Source organism: Trachymyrmex septentrionalis, unplaced genomic scaffold, assembly GCF_001594115.1.
Source record: "Trachymyrmex septentrionalis isolate Tsep2-gDNA-1 unplaced genomic scaffold, Tsep1.0 scaffold19, whole genome shotgun sequence".
In the NCBI taxonomy this organism is placed as follows: domain Eukaryota; kingdom Metazoa; phylum Arthropoda; class Insecta; order Hymenoptera; family Formicidae; genus Trachymyrmex; species Trachymyrmex septentrionalis.
The window spans coordinates 2,512,109-2,525,014 of record NW_017305071.1 but is presented as its reverse complement, the minus strand read 5'-3'; the positions used below and the strand labels follow the sequence as shown (position 1 = coordinate 2,525,014).

General features: G+C 37.8%; 1 protein-coding gene across 1 annotated transcript in view; it reads right to left on the bottom strand.

The window, feature by feature from the left end:
- The window catches only part of LOC108746953 (ubiquitin carboxyl-terminal hydrolase 3-like), a 19,283-nt gene that overhangs the window by 4,752 nt on the left and 1,625 nt on the right, over positions 1 to 12,906 (bottom strand). Inside the window, exon 2 of the mRNA XM_018484099.1 lies at positions 12,246 to 12,510. Within this exon, the coding sequence (XP_018339601.1) occupies positions 12,246 to 12,510 (265 nt within the window). The remainder of the gene's footprint in view (positions 1 to 12,245; positions 12,511 to 12,906) is intronic.

Below are 12,906 nucleotides of genomic sequence, written 5' to 3'. Positions count from 1 at the left end.
TATGATATGTATGTTAACGGTATCTTTTTTGTTATCATCAATTTCCTGTGCATCAAGATAAATATATTAATCAAAATAAATTAATTAATTAATTAAATGAATATTTCGTTCATGCATCTCAAAAGGCATTTATTCCAAAAGTATCACATACTCTCGTAAATGTAAACGAATGTGATGGAAACTGGTAGAGTGTAGGATGTTGATGAGAATACGGGTGGAAAAGTTTAGTTAGTTTACGATACTTCATTTAATATTAATAAATTTGTGTGCGCTATATAATAAGCAATATCCTAAGATATTTTATAAAGGATTGTAGCATGTAAAAATATAAAGAATAATTGTCACATGCATGCTCTTCTATTATCACTGTCATTTTAGTCTTATATGGTTAACGCAAAATGTGACCACTTATTATTATCACAAGTAAAATGAAGTCAATCTTTTTATAGATAAAAGTCGATATGAAATGTGATTGGATTAGCGCTAAGTATATACCTCTGTAAAATTATCTATTTCCAGAATTTCGATGTAATTGATAGAGCTGTTTTTCTCTACAAAGAGTCTCACACTTTGAAAAGACTTCTGGCAATTGAGTGAAAGTATAAGAATCTTTAAAGATACAGGATGCTGATATTATATGACAACTCATCATATTTGTTTACTTTTATGAGAAAAGAAATCGATTTGTGTTCTAATATTTTTAAATAAAATTGTTGCGTTTAACAAAATATCTTAAGAAAATGCTATATATCCGTAAAAAATTATGGAGGCTTCTATCTGCTAAACAAAAAAACCACTGAATTTTTTCGTATCAATTTTAAAATGACTTTTTAAGAAGGTATTTGAAATTCGCAGAAATATCGTGAGATATTTGTAAAAAAAAAAAATCTATCACCCTCTCTTGGCAACTGGAAAATTTTCGCTGAAGTACCGATACATTGCCAGAAATTTTCATTTTTGTTTCTACTTTCTGTCTCGAATATTAATCACAAGAATTTTTCAAAAACTGTAGAACTCCTTATAAATTTTTGAAAAGAGGTCAAAATTTTTGTTAAACTACATAAAAATTCTGACAATGGAACTTTACAGAGATGCTAAACATGTCGCTAGTAACGTATATAAGTTTTGGCCGTAATAAACTTTCGGTGGAAGATATATTACTCTTTCTTAAATAATTAACAATCTAACATAATCGAATCGACAACCATCCAGTCGCAGGGTATACTATATCTGGCGGTTGCGAAAGTGCAAGTCGGCTTTGCTATGTCGTTTCGGCTCGTCTCATCTTACGTAATTCTCGAGAGACCGCGTAAAAGCGGGGTGCGGTGGCGAACATGAGTTCGACACACCCCCTTCGCAACCGATCGATAGCAAAATGTCTCAGAATTTCATCAGGCTTCAGATTCCTGGTGATTTGTGTTAATAGGATTTTTTATCCAGAAAATACGATTTTTGAACTTATTCTCGCGAATAAAAAAAAAGGAGCCAAATCTCGAGTAAGTTTTATAACTGTAGATTTATATAGTTTTATAATTGTAAGATTTTATTGTTATAACAAATATATTTTTGACGATTGTCCCTATTTATCCTGTAAAAGTCCGTATCATAAGTTAAATAAAAGAAGGAATAATTATATAAAACAAGGTGATTAGGAAAGAGCAATAAATCACATAATAGTAAAGATTCAAAGAATTAATTAAGACAATAATTAAATCTTTATTATTATTAAGGCAATAATTATATTTTTTGTATAAATACGGATATAATTCTTATGTGAATTACAAGAGACAAGCAATTGTAAAATTGAAAAATGATGAGTGTTCAGAACTGGATGACTGGAATCCACTGATTCAGGACATCGGAAGGCAGTAAATCCGTCAACGCTTTACATATGCAAAGCATATACAGACGTATTCAAATTTGCATTCGAAACCTGGCACAATCTCTCTTTGAATTTTTCCCAAGCGCGTTATCTCAGCATTCACAAACAACGTTGTGATTTTACACAACAGGGTGAAAAAAGGAGACACTCCCCTAGAATGGAGTTTAATAAGCGCGAATGTGTGAAAAGTGAAACGCCGAAAGTCTGTGCACGGAAATCCGATCTCGCTGAAGGTCGTTCCTATTTGAGGAGTCACGTTCCTTTTCGATGCCGATATAGGAAGCCTTAGAACAGACCGCAGTGCTCTATCGGCACGTTTTAATCAGCGACCGTTGCCATGAGAATCTCGTGGCAAAGAATAGGAAGGAGTGAAATCGAGTAGGTTAAGTTCGCGATAAAATCTCACTTGGAGCGACAGTTTTCCAAGATTGCTGGAGTAAAATATCCTTTTAAAACTGCATTAATTCATGAATATATTTCAAATAATGATCATTTTTTATTAGTCAAAAAGATAATTTTATTATTAGAAAATACATCATTATAAAGCTACACATAATTATTTGAAATATATATTGTATTAATCTTAAATTAACTTTTCCTATATATAGGTACATTAATTACACTTACATATTACATTAAGAAGCATGATTTAAAAGAAACTAATTTGGCTGATTAAAATTAGTTAATCGAACAGAGGATGCAAATTACTTTATCAAATTATGATTGACATTTCTTATATCCGTGTATATACGGATAAAAAATGTTGTTTGGCACAATCATTACTGCTGATGTCTGCCAGAAATCATTGAAATGGATGACATGAGATACGGTGATGTTGCTCAGAAATGTTCAATGTGTCATCGTAGATAACGACTAACATAACAAGGAATGTTATCATTCGAAAAAATGCATACAATTTTACAGTGATAGTACGCAATATCGTTCGTACAGCACATTCGTTCATTCATTCAATGTCCGCTTGTTCAATAAAACGAATCTAACAGATCCTCGTGCACGCGGATGTTCCTCGTGGATTGTTAGAGTAACTATTATTACGAACGATGTAACGATGATGAACAAGAGGGAAGTGATTAAATAACAAAATCTTATTACTTATTCAAGTGTGAATCTTGTTTCTGCTTCATCATTTTTCAGTCGAGAGAGTCGACTTCAAAGATACTAGCAGTCGCACATTAAAAAGTAACGAGCACTTGTTTGAAGCATTTGAAATTGATGGAAAAATTTTTTAAGTAAACTTTTTAAGGTTTGGAGAAAAAGCATATGTACGAGGTTGTTTAATAATTGAAACTAAATAAGAAAAATTTTGCTTTTGGATATAAAAAGTTTTAAATTTATAACAAAACGATACATACTTTTAGATAAAAAAATCGTTATCTCGGAAACGATAAAAGATATAATAAAATGTCACAAGACAATTTAAATTTTTCTCGACAAGATCTACGAGAAAGATACTGTGAATCGAAATCGTATCTATCATCGTTATCGAGAAAACGATTCCAATGTCTTGATCTGTGCGTTTTTCTGTCAAAGAATGTACGTATTTCTTATATAATTTTTAGAGTCTTATGAATATATATATATATATATATATATATATATATATATATATTATATATAGTCCAGTAATTTTTTTTATTTGTAATAATACAATATTCACAAAATTCGTGCCTTGAGAATTACTGAATCCGTATAGGAATAAAAGAGTTGGACAACGGAGAGAAACCTGGAAATGCACGAGTGACATGCGAGGATTGTAAACACATAATTCATGGTTCTTCGATCGCAAATCATCGACAATTCTCGAGAGAAGCAGCGACACAATTGATGATTAAATTCTGAGAATTATTTTTGGGACTTACGTCAGCGAGCGTGAGGATGCACGGGCGTTACCAGAAATCGAAAGTTCCGATCACGGCAGACTTGAGACGATTGTTATACTCGTATATCGAATACTGTCAAAGTATGAAAAAGGAAAATACCACTATCCAACTTTGTAACGTTACCATGTCTACATTGAAAAATGTATTAAATTTTAATAAATATTTATTTGAATAGTAAACTAAATATTTATTAAATATAAAGATGTATTTATTTGATACAATTATTAATTTATTCTCTGAAGTTTTTAGAGTAAACTCATTCTGAAAAATTTCATTTTTAAAGATTAAAAATTGAACTACTCTTTTCCAAAATTAACTCAATTTTCACTATTTAAAGTAAGACTCGACTCCAAAGAATTTAAAGAGTAACTATCACTTTTTTTATTAAGTAAATATTGATTAGTAAGTAAATGTTTAATTAGCACTAATTAAAAAAATATGTATTAAAATTTAGTAAATTTTGTTCTCCATTTACGTCGATGACGTCGTTGTTTTCATCCGAAATTTCCGTTGATGTATTGTCTCATTGACAAGCTGAAGGACGGTTATTAACTAAAAGAGTAACGAAAAGAAATTCATCGAGCGTGACATTTGTTCGGTCAAATTTCGATACGTTAACTTGTTCAGAAATAACTACAACTGTAGCTTCCGAAAATAAACTGAAACATTATATTATATCGATTTTAATTCAGTTCAATAATATATATTTATTATAATCTTTAAATAATTAAACAAATGTTCCATACGGTATTACACATCCAGATATTTTGTTATATATATAATAATAATAAAAATTAAATTATAAAATAATATAAATTAAATTTTATAAAATAATTTAATTTTTACGATTAAAAAATATCTTTAATTAAATCATAAAATATTGTGATTTATTGTGAAATAAAGTTAGAGTATATTAACATGATTCTTTAATTTACTTGCTCCAAATATTTAATAGCTATCTGAGAAATACACCAGCTGCGTTCAGCAGAAAAGCAGCTTTGCAACTAATGTAAGATATTTTAACATGATTGGTTTATACATTTAGATTTATACATTTAGATTCATGAGAAGCTATTAGCAAGTATCAATCATATTTAAGAATCGCATAACAATTACAAAGCTGCTTTCTCTACCGCAGTCATTGCAGTCCATGCATCTAATGCTAATCATTCATGAAAAGTTCCATTCGTATTCCTAATGTGCCGCATATTCCGGAATAGAAAAGAATTTCCACAGAATATTCAAATATTAACGAAATGTTCGGAATATTGTAACGAATACTTGTTGTGTATATCACGAAAATCATTCACCTGTGAGCAGCGTACATCCCTGTCAAATTATATGAAAAAAAATATAAAGAGCATAACGTTTCGTATATGTGAAATGGATCCCCCAAAACTGGGGTCCAAGGTAAAAATAAATGAAATGTGTTTTTGACAGTACAACTTTATTTAAAATTTATTCAGGGAACCTCCGAATCTGGAATTTTTGGGAAAATTATAACGAAGTATGTATGAAATATTCTCCAAATATGTAACGATGTGTAGATATTTAACGATTATTTGAATGTACCTCTCATATTATGAAAATACTTCGGGATATTCCGAAATATCCATGGAATATTATTTTGGGATTTTATGAATATTTTACGAATATTTCAGGAATAGTTAGCTGGGAATGTTTTTCCTTATGAATAAATATTAATAAAATGATTATTTCATGAATATAAAAATATATGAATATAAAAAAAATTCCGTCATCCATCCCGAATAAAACTATCAAAGTTTTTTTTAATGCATCCGCGTGTATATTTGGCAATTTATCAGGCCTACCTCGCTCACATTCGAAATAAGAAAGACAAGCTGAAAGTCTTCGTCTCAAAAAGGGTACTCAATATCGCGGAACAAAGTGCCTACGTCAGAAGAACAGTATCAAAGTACAAGCGTCTTCGCTCTTTTACCGATCAACAACGACGCGATTATCGATTTTGCAATGTTGTGCAGCCGAAGGTAGGCAGGCAGTCTGCACCCAGCAACCAGTGCCAAGCACCGCAGCAACAGCAGCAGCAGCGGCAGCAACAGCAGCAGCAGCAGTAGCAGCAGCAGAAGCGGGAAAAGCGACGGACGGTAGAGGGGCGGCGGCGCGGACGAGGGTCCTTTTATAGTGCGTAAGGGGCGATACTTCTTTTTTTTTTTCTCTCTCTTTCCCTGCCTCTCCCTCTCGTGCTCTCAGCCGGCGCGGAAAACACGCGGCCACCACCGCGGCGCGATTCCACAGAGGCATTTAAATCGATCCACACCGCCGCGCCGGATACGTCGCGATTCGCCGAGCGTGAACCGCTCTCTCGCCCGGTTTCTCGCGACGTTAATCGTGACGCCACGTTCTCGCGAGTAGAGTGATAATACAGCAGGAAAAATTTCTCAGAACGACTCTCGACGGCTCTTGTTCGAGGCATTAATTTGCGTAATACGCCACGTTGTTCGAAATAGTACTGTGTAATAGAGTCATGGAATTTAATTGGGAGCAAAATTTTGGAAACAACGTATTTAAGTATCACTGCGATAAATATTGCTAAAAGATATCGAGAGAGAGGACCGTAAAATTAAAAATTAATTAGAAATGGAATTTAAAGGAATTAAATTCTTTTAATATTTAAAAATTAAAATTAAAATGATTTGATTGTTTTTATTGATTTATAAACATTATAATTTTGATGATCGCGAATTCACGCATTAATTAAAGATCGCCACTTGTCTGAAATTGTGATGTCAGAAACGAGAAAATATACATAATAATTTTTGCAAAACATTAAAATGAAAAAATGTTTCAATAAACCAATTATACTTTCAATCGATAAAACCTACTTGTAAAGTATATCGAAAACTCTTCTTTGGCCTTCATTAATTAATAAATAACCATCTGGAAATATAGTTATGCATATTTCATAAATCTATTCTATTGATTGAACTGCAAGTGCCCTATTGAAAAATATTTCTATTCAAATGTAATTTGAAAGAACTTTTATTGCGTTTCCTCGCTTCCGAGATATGATCACAATTTGAGATAGTACTGGTGGGTGAACAGGAGTCTCATATTTTTTTAGAATTATAATGCTAAAAAATCGGTTAAAAATATCTATTATTAATCTATTATCTACGTGTCGATGGCCATCCTTGAGAGATGGCCGTGACGATGGAACGCCAAAAGTACCACGATTCCAGTGGCTATCGCCGATAGCACCATGTTGAGTAATCAAACGTCCACGATGAGGAAAGTGTGCGTCCGTCCGTCTGTCCGTCTGGACACTGACTCATCGCCAGTGACGTACCTATCATTATCTGTACGATATATTATTCACGTGTGCATTGTTCTTTGGGTCTATTGTAAACTTATCGCATTTCTATTTTGCACGTATTTTGTCAATAACTGTTTTAGTTATTTACGGCGAATCCGTCTTTAGATTTACGCTGAAGTTCACCGGCGACAAGCATTCATTCTTTATTCGTCCAATAGACATAATAATAGACAAAGCAGCTTCCTTCGTTCAGTCAATAGAAAGAAAATGGTGTCATCGAGAATAGAATGAATAGAAGAAAATTAATAATGCAACTGGATTTGGGCCGCGACATGTTTCTCTTTTTTCCAATTAATTAATAAATAATGTCATTCTTGTTTAATAAGATAAAGCTCGCGATTTGCTTGTGCATTCACCGATTTATAGTTGGATAGTTGTTATAATTCTGTGAAATCAACTCGTGCTCTTTTCATTTCACATTTATCTCTATATAATAATAACATCCTTTCTCTATTTTCTTCTCTCTAATTTCTCTTTATCGTAATATTATATATTTCTTCTACTCTCTAGTCCAGTCTCTTCTAATCGTCTATCTTTCCTCGCTTTTAAAGCTGTTATAGTCCGCGAAAGCGATAGATAATCGCAGGAAAACATTCGCCATTCGCAGATAGGAGCGTGCACTTCTGCGAATACGGATAAAACGAGGAGACTGTGATTTATTACACATTTGCTGAAAACACACTGAAAGTTCAGGTCAGGAAATACCAGAAATTTAATATAACGACCACACTACATTTGCATTAATATGATTTTTCTTCCTGCGTATAATTCGATATTAAAAAGATTCCACAGTGACTGAGATTGAAAAATCGTAAGATCAATTTTTTTAAGATATCCGATGAAAGAAAAAGATTATAACGATTTCTGACGAGTGGTGGCCTTCCTAATGCCATCGAACTCTACAAAGCTATTGTTCTATCTGCAACTCTCTTCGTTGCCCACGCCCGAAATTAACGGCAGCCTGTTCCTCCAGTGCTGTGACTGTTACGCTTCCTAGCGATATCTCCCCACCATCATCCGTGTCGCGGCGAGAAGAAAGACGCAACTCCAGGCCGTAACGAGCGGCTGGCTCGAAAATCGCAGTAGATTCTACCAACGTCGTTGTAAGCCTACAAAACTGGTAGCAGTAATAAGTTGCTCGCTATTTGTCGTTCTATTTTCGTAAAAAAAGGAGCGATACAGCGAAATCAGTCATCATAGATGATCTCGACGATTCAATTATTGTAAGCGTAACATACGCGTCGACCGAGACTTTTCAGTCGAATTCAAAAGAGTAATGTGGTAAATAAATCTAGTAGAAAATTGAAAGAGCCGAGCACATAGTGCACAATTGAAAAGCACAGGCAATAATATAGAAAGAACAGTTTTTGTTAAAGCGGCGCCTACAATGAAATTTTAAGTAAAACTTAAGCTTTAAGGCTTAAATCGTGAAAAATTGATCAATCATAGTCGATTATTCTCTTCAAATTTGATTTTGGACAATTTCTTACGGATTAAGGCTTAAAGCTTAAATTATGTATAGCAAAAATGCATTAATTTTTTTAAAGCTTAAGTTAATATCTAAAATTTTCGCACTATAGATAGATTTGAAAATAATTTTATCACGCTATTAAAATAATTATGAAAGACGTTTAAATATGGTGAATGTTGCAAAAAATGTTGATATTCTAATAATCATCTTGAGCGTTCTACATAATTATTTTGATAGTCTAACAAAATTATTTTCTGATATGTATCTAACTGAATTTTTAGACAGTGCAACAAAAATGTTCTTTCCGTGAATAACAGATTTCAGAGCCTATCAGAAGTCACGAATTCTAATAAACGGTTTCTGATTGGTTGAAATCTGTTCCCATTAATTGCGCTATTCATTATGTTTATAGCTTTAACGTGGCGAATATATCTAATAGAGTAAAAAATAAGATTTTGTTCTCATTTTGCCCTTCCGTTATCTTTTGTTGAACAAACAAACGGGTAGTTTCCGTATATTTGATGGATTATTATTAATAGATAAGCACTCATTCAGTCGGCATTCTCACAGTCACACACACAGACTTTGATTACTCAGACACATTATACAATCATCGTTGCCTTTCTAGTAAATATATATAGCTTGTCATTTACTAATTAGAAGTTATTTGTAATTAACCAAATTTTCTTTCTTCATCCAACCAAGATTTCCTAAGATAACCGAGTAGAGAGAGAATCTATTTAGTATATATATATTTCGCTGCTATTACAAGGTTGTCATAAATTTTTAAAATTTCATAACTTGTCCCTCTAATTTCCAAACAGAATTTCATGATTTTCTCTGATACATCGATAATATTTTACAATTTTTTGTGTTTTTGTCTTGAAAACCATCAAATATTTGGGAGAGCAATTTAACATAGCAAAATTAATTACTATTAATGTTGCTGGCACTGCTTGCATTTAATCGTTAAGTTGACAGTAAGTATACCAAAACTGCATAGGTGTGATGTATATGCATATTAAACTTCTCCAAAGCCAAGAACTTTTATTTTCCAGACAATTTTGCAAAATTCCCTAACTTTTCCCTGATTTCTCCAACAGTTTACGATTTCCCTGACATTTCTCATGATTTGCGGCAAACCTGCGTTAGTTGAGAATAGACGAAGCGAACGAGGCTCGAAATCGACGATGTGGCATCGATTGTACATAAAATATTAACAGCATTACGAAGGCACGAAGCGCGCGAATCGCCGGAATTAGCTTAGCCAGGCGGAGAGTCAGGGGCATATTTCGCGACTTCAATTGCACCGATCTATGGGGGTTTTGGCACAGAAGGTGGAGGGGCGGACGGCGTGGACGTGCAAGGGGAGAAAAAACATACGTTTCGGATAAATATAGTCCCGAGGTCGCGGTAAAGAGAAAGGAAGGAGCTCCGCCACGAAGCACGGAGAGGAGCACCAGGATTCGAGGAACAACCTCCTCTCCCTCGTCGATCGTGGCCGTCGTGAATTTCACGGCCTTCGAGGACGGGCACATTTGCGCCTCTCGACCGATTGCGTCCCCCTCCCCTCACCCATCGTCTATTACTCCGGTACGTCCCAGTCATGTCATGCATTGTCTCGTAAACGCCGTCACTTCAACACAACTCGTCGCAGCGGTCAGCGATAATAACTTATCCGCTGCTCCGAGTTCTGTAATCTGTAAACGACTGTTTGCGACCAACGGAATTGTGTTTTCGACACGGCGACTCCGTTCCCTACCGCATCGCGTTACGACGGCTTAATGACGGCTTAACGAGCTCCTCCATTTTCTTCCATGCTAAACCTCCAGAAGAGTTTTTTTTTGTTTTTCTACGAAGAGGAGGGCTCGGCGAAGCCCTCGTTTCGTCTTCAACTAACTGTTTTTATGGCAACGCTCCTTGCGTCTCTATAGTATATTCCCTTATAATGACCGTATGTCCGTGCATCTTTAAATCGATAGCTCGGAGCTAGCACGACCAATGTCACTGTCTGACTCGGCGAACGAAGGTCCTATATATTCCGCGCTCGTACTAGCACAACGGTCGGGATCCCCCTTCTTTCTCTACGCTGCAGAATCGACATCGATTGCGGCCCATCGCAAATTTCCGCACGGACGATTCCATGATATTCTCGTATTTTCTCTCTCTCTCTCTCTCTCTCTCTCTTTTTTTTTACATTTTTACGAGACGCTTCTCTTTCCTCTCCTCTCCGGATTCTCAGGATTCTCGCGACCGGAGAAGCTGTCGCGGGGAGCGCGACGGCGGGTATCGGCGGATCCGTTAGCCGCGGCGAGTTCTAATGACGGTGGATCTTAGAGCCAGCTGATTAGTGCTGTCTGGTATTGATTTTCCGATGACGGCCGCGCGGTGCATACTGAGAACTCCCAGCAGGACGACGACGCACACGCGCACACCACGATCACCGCCGTCGCCGCCGCCGCCGTCGCCGCCGCCTCCACCACCATCATCACTAACCACGCCGCCGTCGCGCTCTCGCGCGCGTAACGAGTCATGGGACCACGAACACGCCGTGCGAGAGCGAGCGGGCACACACCGATGCACATCTACAAATTCATGTTACACTACTCGCTCGCTCGCGTCTCACGCGTGCATATCGTTCGGAAAGAGAGAGAGAGAGAGAGAGAGAGAGAGAGAGAGAGAGAGAGAGAGAGAGAACGTGAGTATACGTACGCACGCACACACATAGCCAGGCGACGAGTTCGATTCGCTATACTTTGCTCGCTGCTTCGTGCGTCAAACTGGGAGAATCCGAGACGGCCGACGATAAGCGGCCGTCGCGAAAATGCAATTGCACGGCGAGTGTGACGCATCGACGCTTTTCCCGAGGGAAAATCACGGAGCGGGCGAATCCGCTCCGTCTCGTCTCGGCGACGACGGCTCAAGGCCGCAAGAGGAACGGCCGGGGCCTGGGTCATGAGAGAGACGGAACACGGGCGAGGAACGTGGCACAGGAGAATGTGTGCGTGTACGTATGTATGTATGGATGTATGTATGTATGTATGTATGTGCGCGTGTGTGCGTACGTGTGTGTATGTGTGTCGTGTGCGCGTGTATGTGGGAGAGACGGAGAAAGGCAAACGAAGAGAGAGACAGAGAGATATGCTTGTTTCTACCGATGTAGTCGTTAATCTTGGTTCATCTTTTTCTAGTTCGAACAATTTGAAAGAATAAGTTGAATTGAAATTGAACTTATTCTACATTAGTAGAGACAGGCACGAGAGAAAGAGAGCTTGCGAGTGTCGCCTCTCTGTGTGCGTGTGTGTGTGTGTGTGTGCGTGTGTGTGTGTGTCGTATGTGAGTGTGTGTCTGATCGGTCGTGCGGAATCGCGAGAAGAAGAGAGCAAAACGGAGCAGAGAGACAGGGTCGAGCCGTGGAAAGAAAGGGGAAGGAGAATTGCAATAAGCGGAGGAGAGACCTGGGAGACGAGCCGGCTCCCCTATCCATCTATCCATCCAAACCATCCATCCATCTCTATTATTCTAACGCTCTCTCTTTCTTTCTTTCTTTCTCTCTCTCTCTCTCTCCCCGTCTCGCGCTCGAGCTGGCGTGGAATAGAAGGCACTTCTCGGGGGCTTTGTACGACGAGTCCCTACCTGCGCAGACGAACGGCAGATCCTTCACAGCATAGCCCGATCCATCTACGTTGTCATCGCCAAATCGCACGCTCTGACTAAGGTGCGGACACTCCATGTTTTCTCCAGGCACGCTTTTCCACGAGGCACCCGTCGTGGCCACCTCGTTTCTTTCGTTCTCGTCGTCGTCGTCGTCGTCGTCGTCGTTGTCGTCGTCGTCGTACGAGCGTTCACGAGACAGTCCGTCTTTCTCTTTTTCCACAACGGGGCGGTGGACGAGGATCGGCTAGGGGGAAAGGGCAGGGATGAGAAGGGGGGAGGGGAGAGGAGATAGAGGAGGAAGGTGGGGTAGGTCTCGGTAAAAAGGGCGAGGGGGGGGGAGGGTACACCGGTGGGGTAGAGTCCGGGTAGACAACGGTACGTGGTGGAAGGCGGGATACACACTGTGGTGTCTCTCGTGATATCCGTCACATAGCGCGAGGTGGTAACGAGAGACACTGTTACGTCGCCTTTAATGAAAGAAATAAAAAAAATGAAAAAAAAACAAGAAAGGTTTTGCGAGGAGCGGAGGACGGTATGCGTGACGACGACCGTCGCTCCCGTTGCGCAGCGTACGACTTACTGATGGAGTAGCGCGGCGCGCAACGCCGAGAGCGAGCGGACGATGGTCGGACGAGTGAGT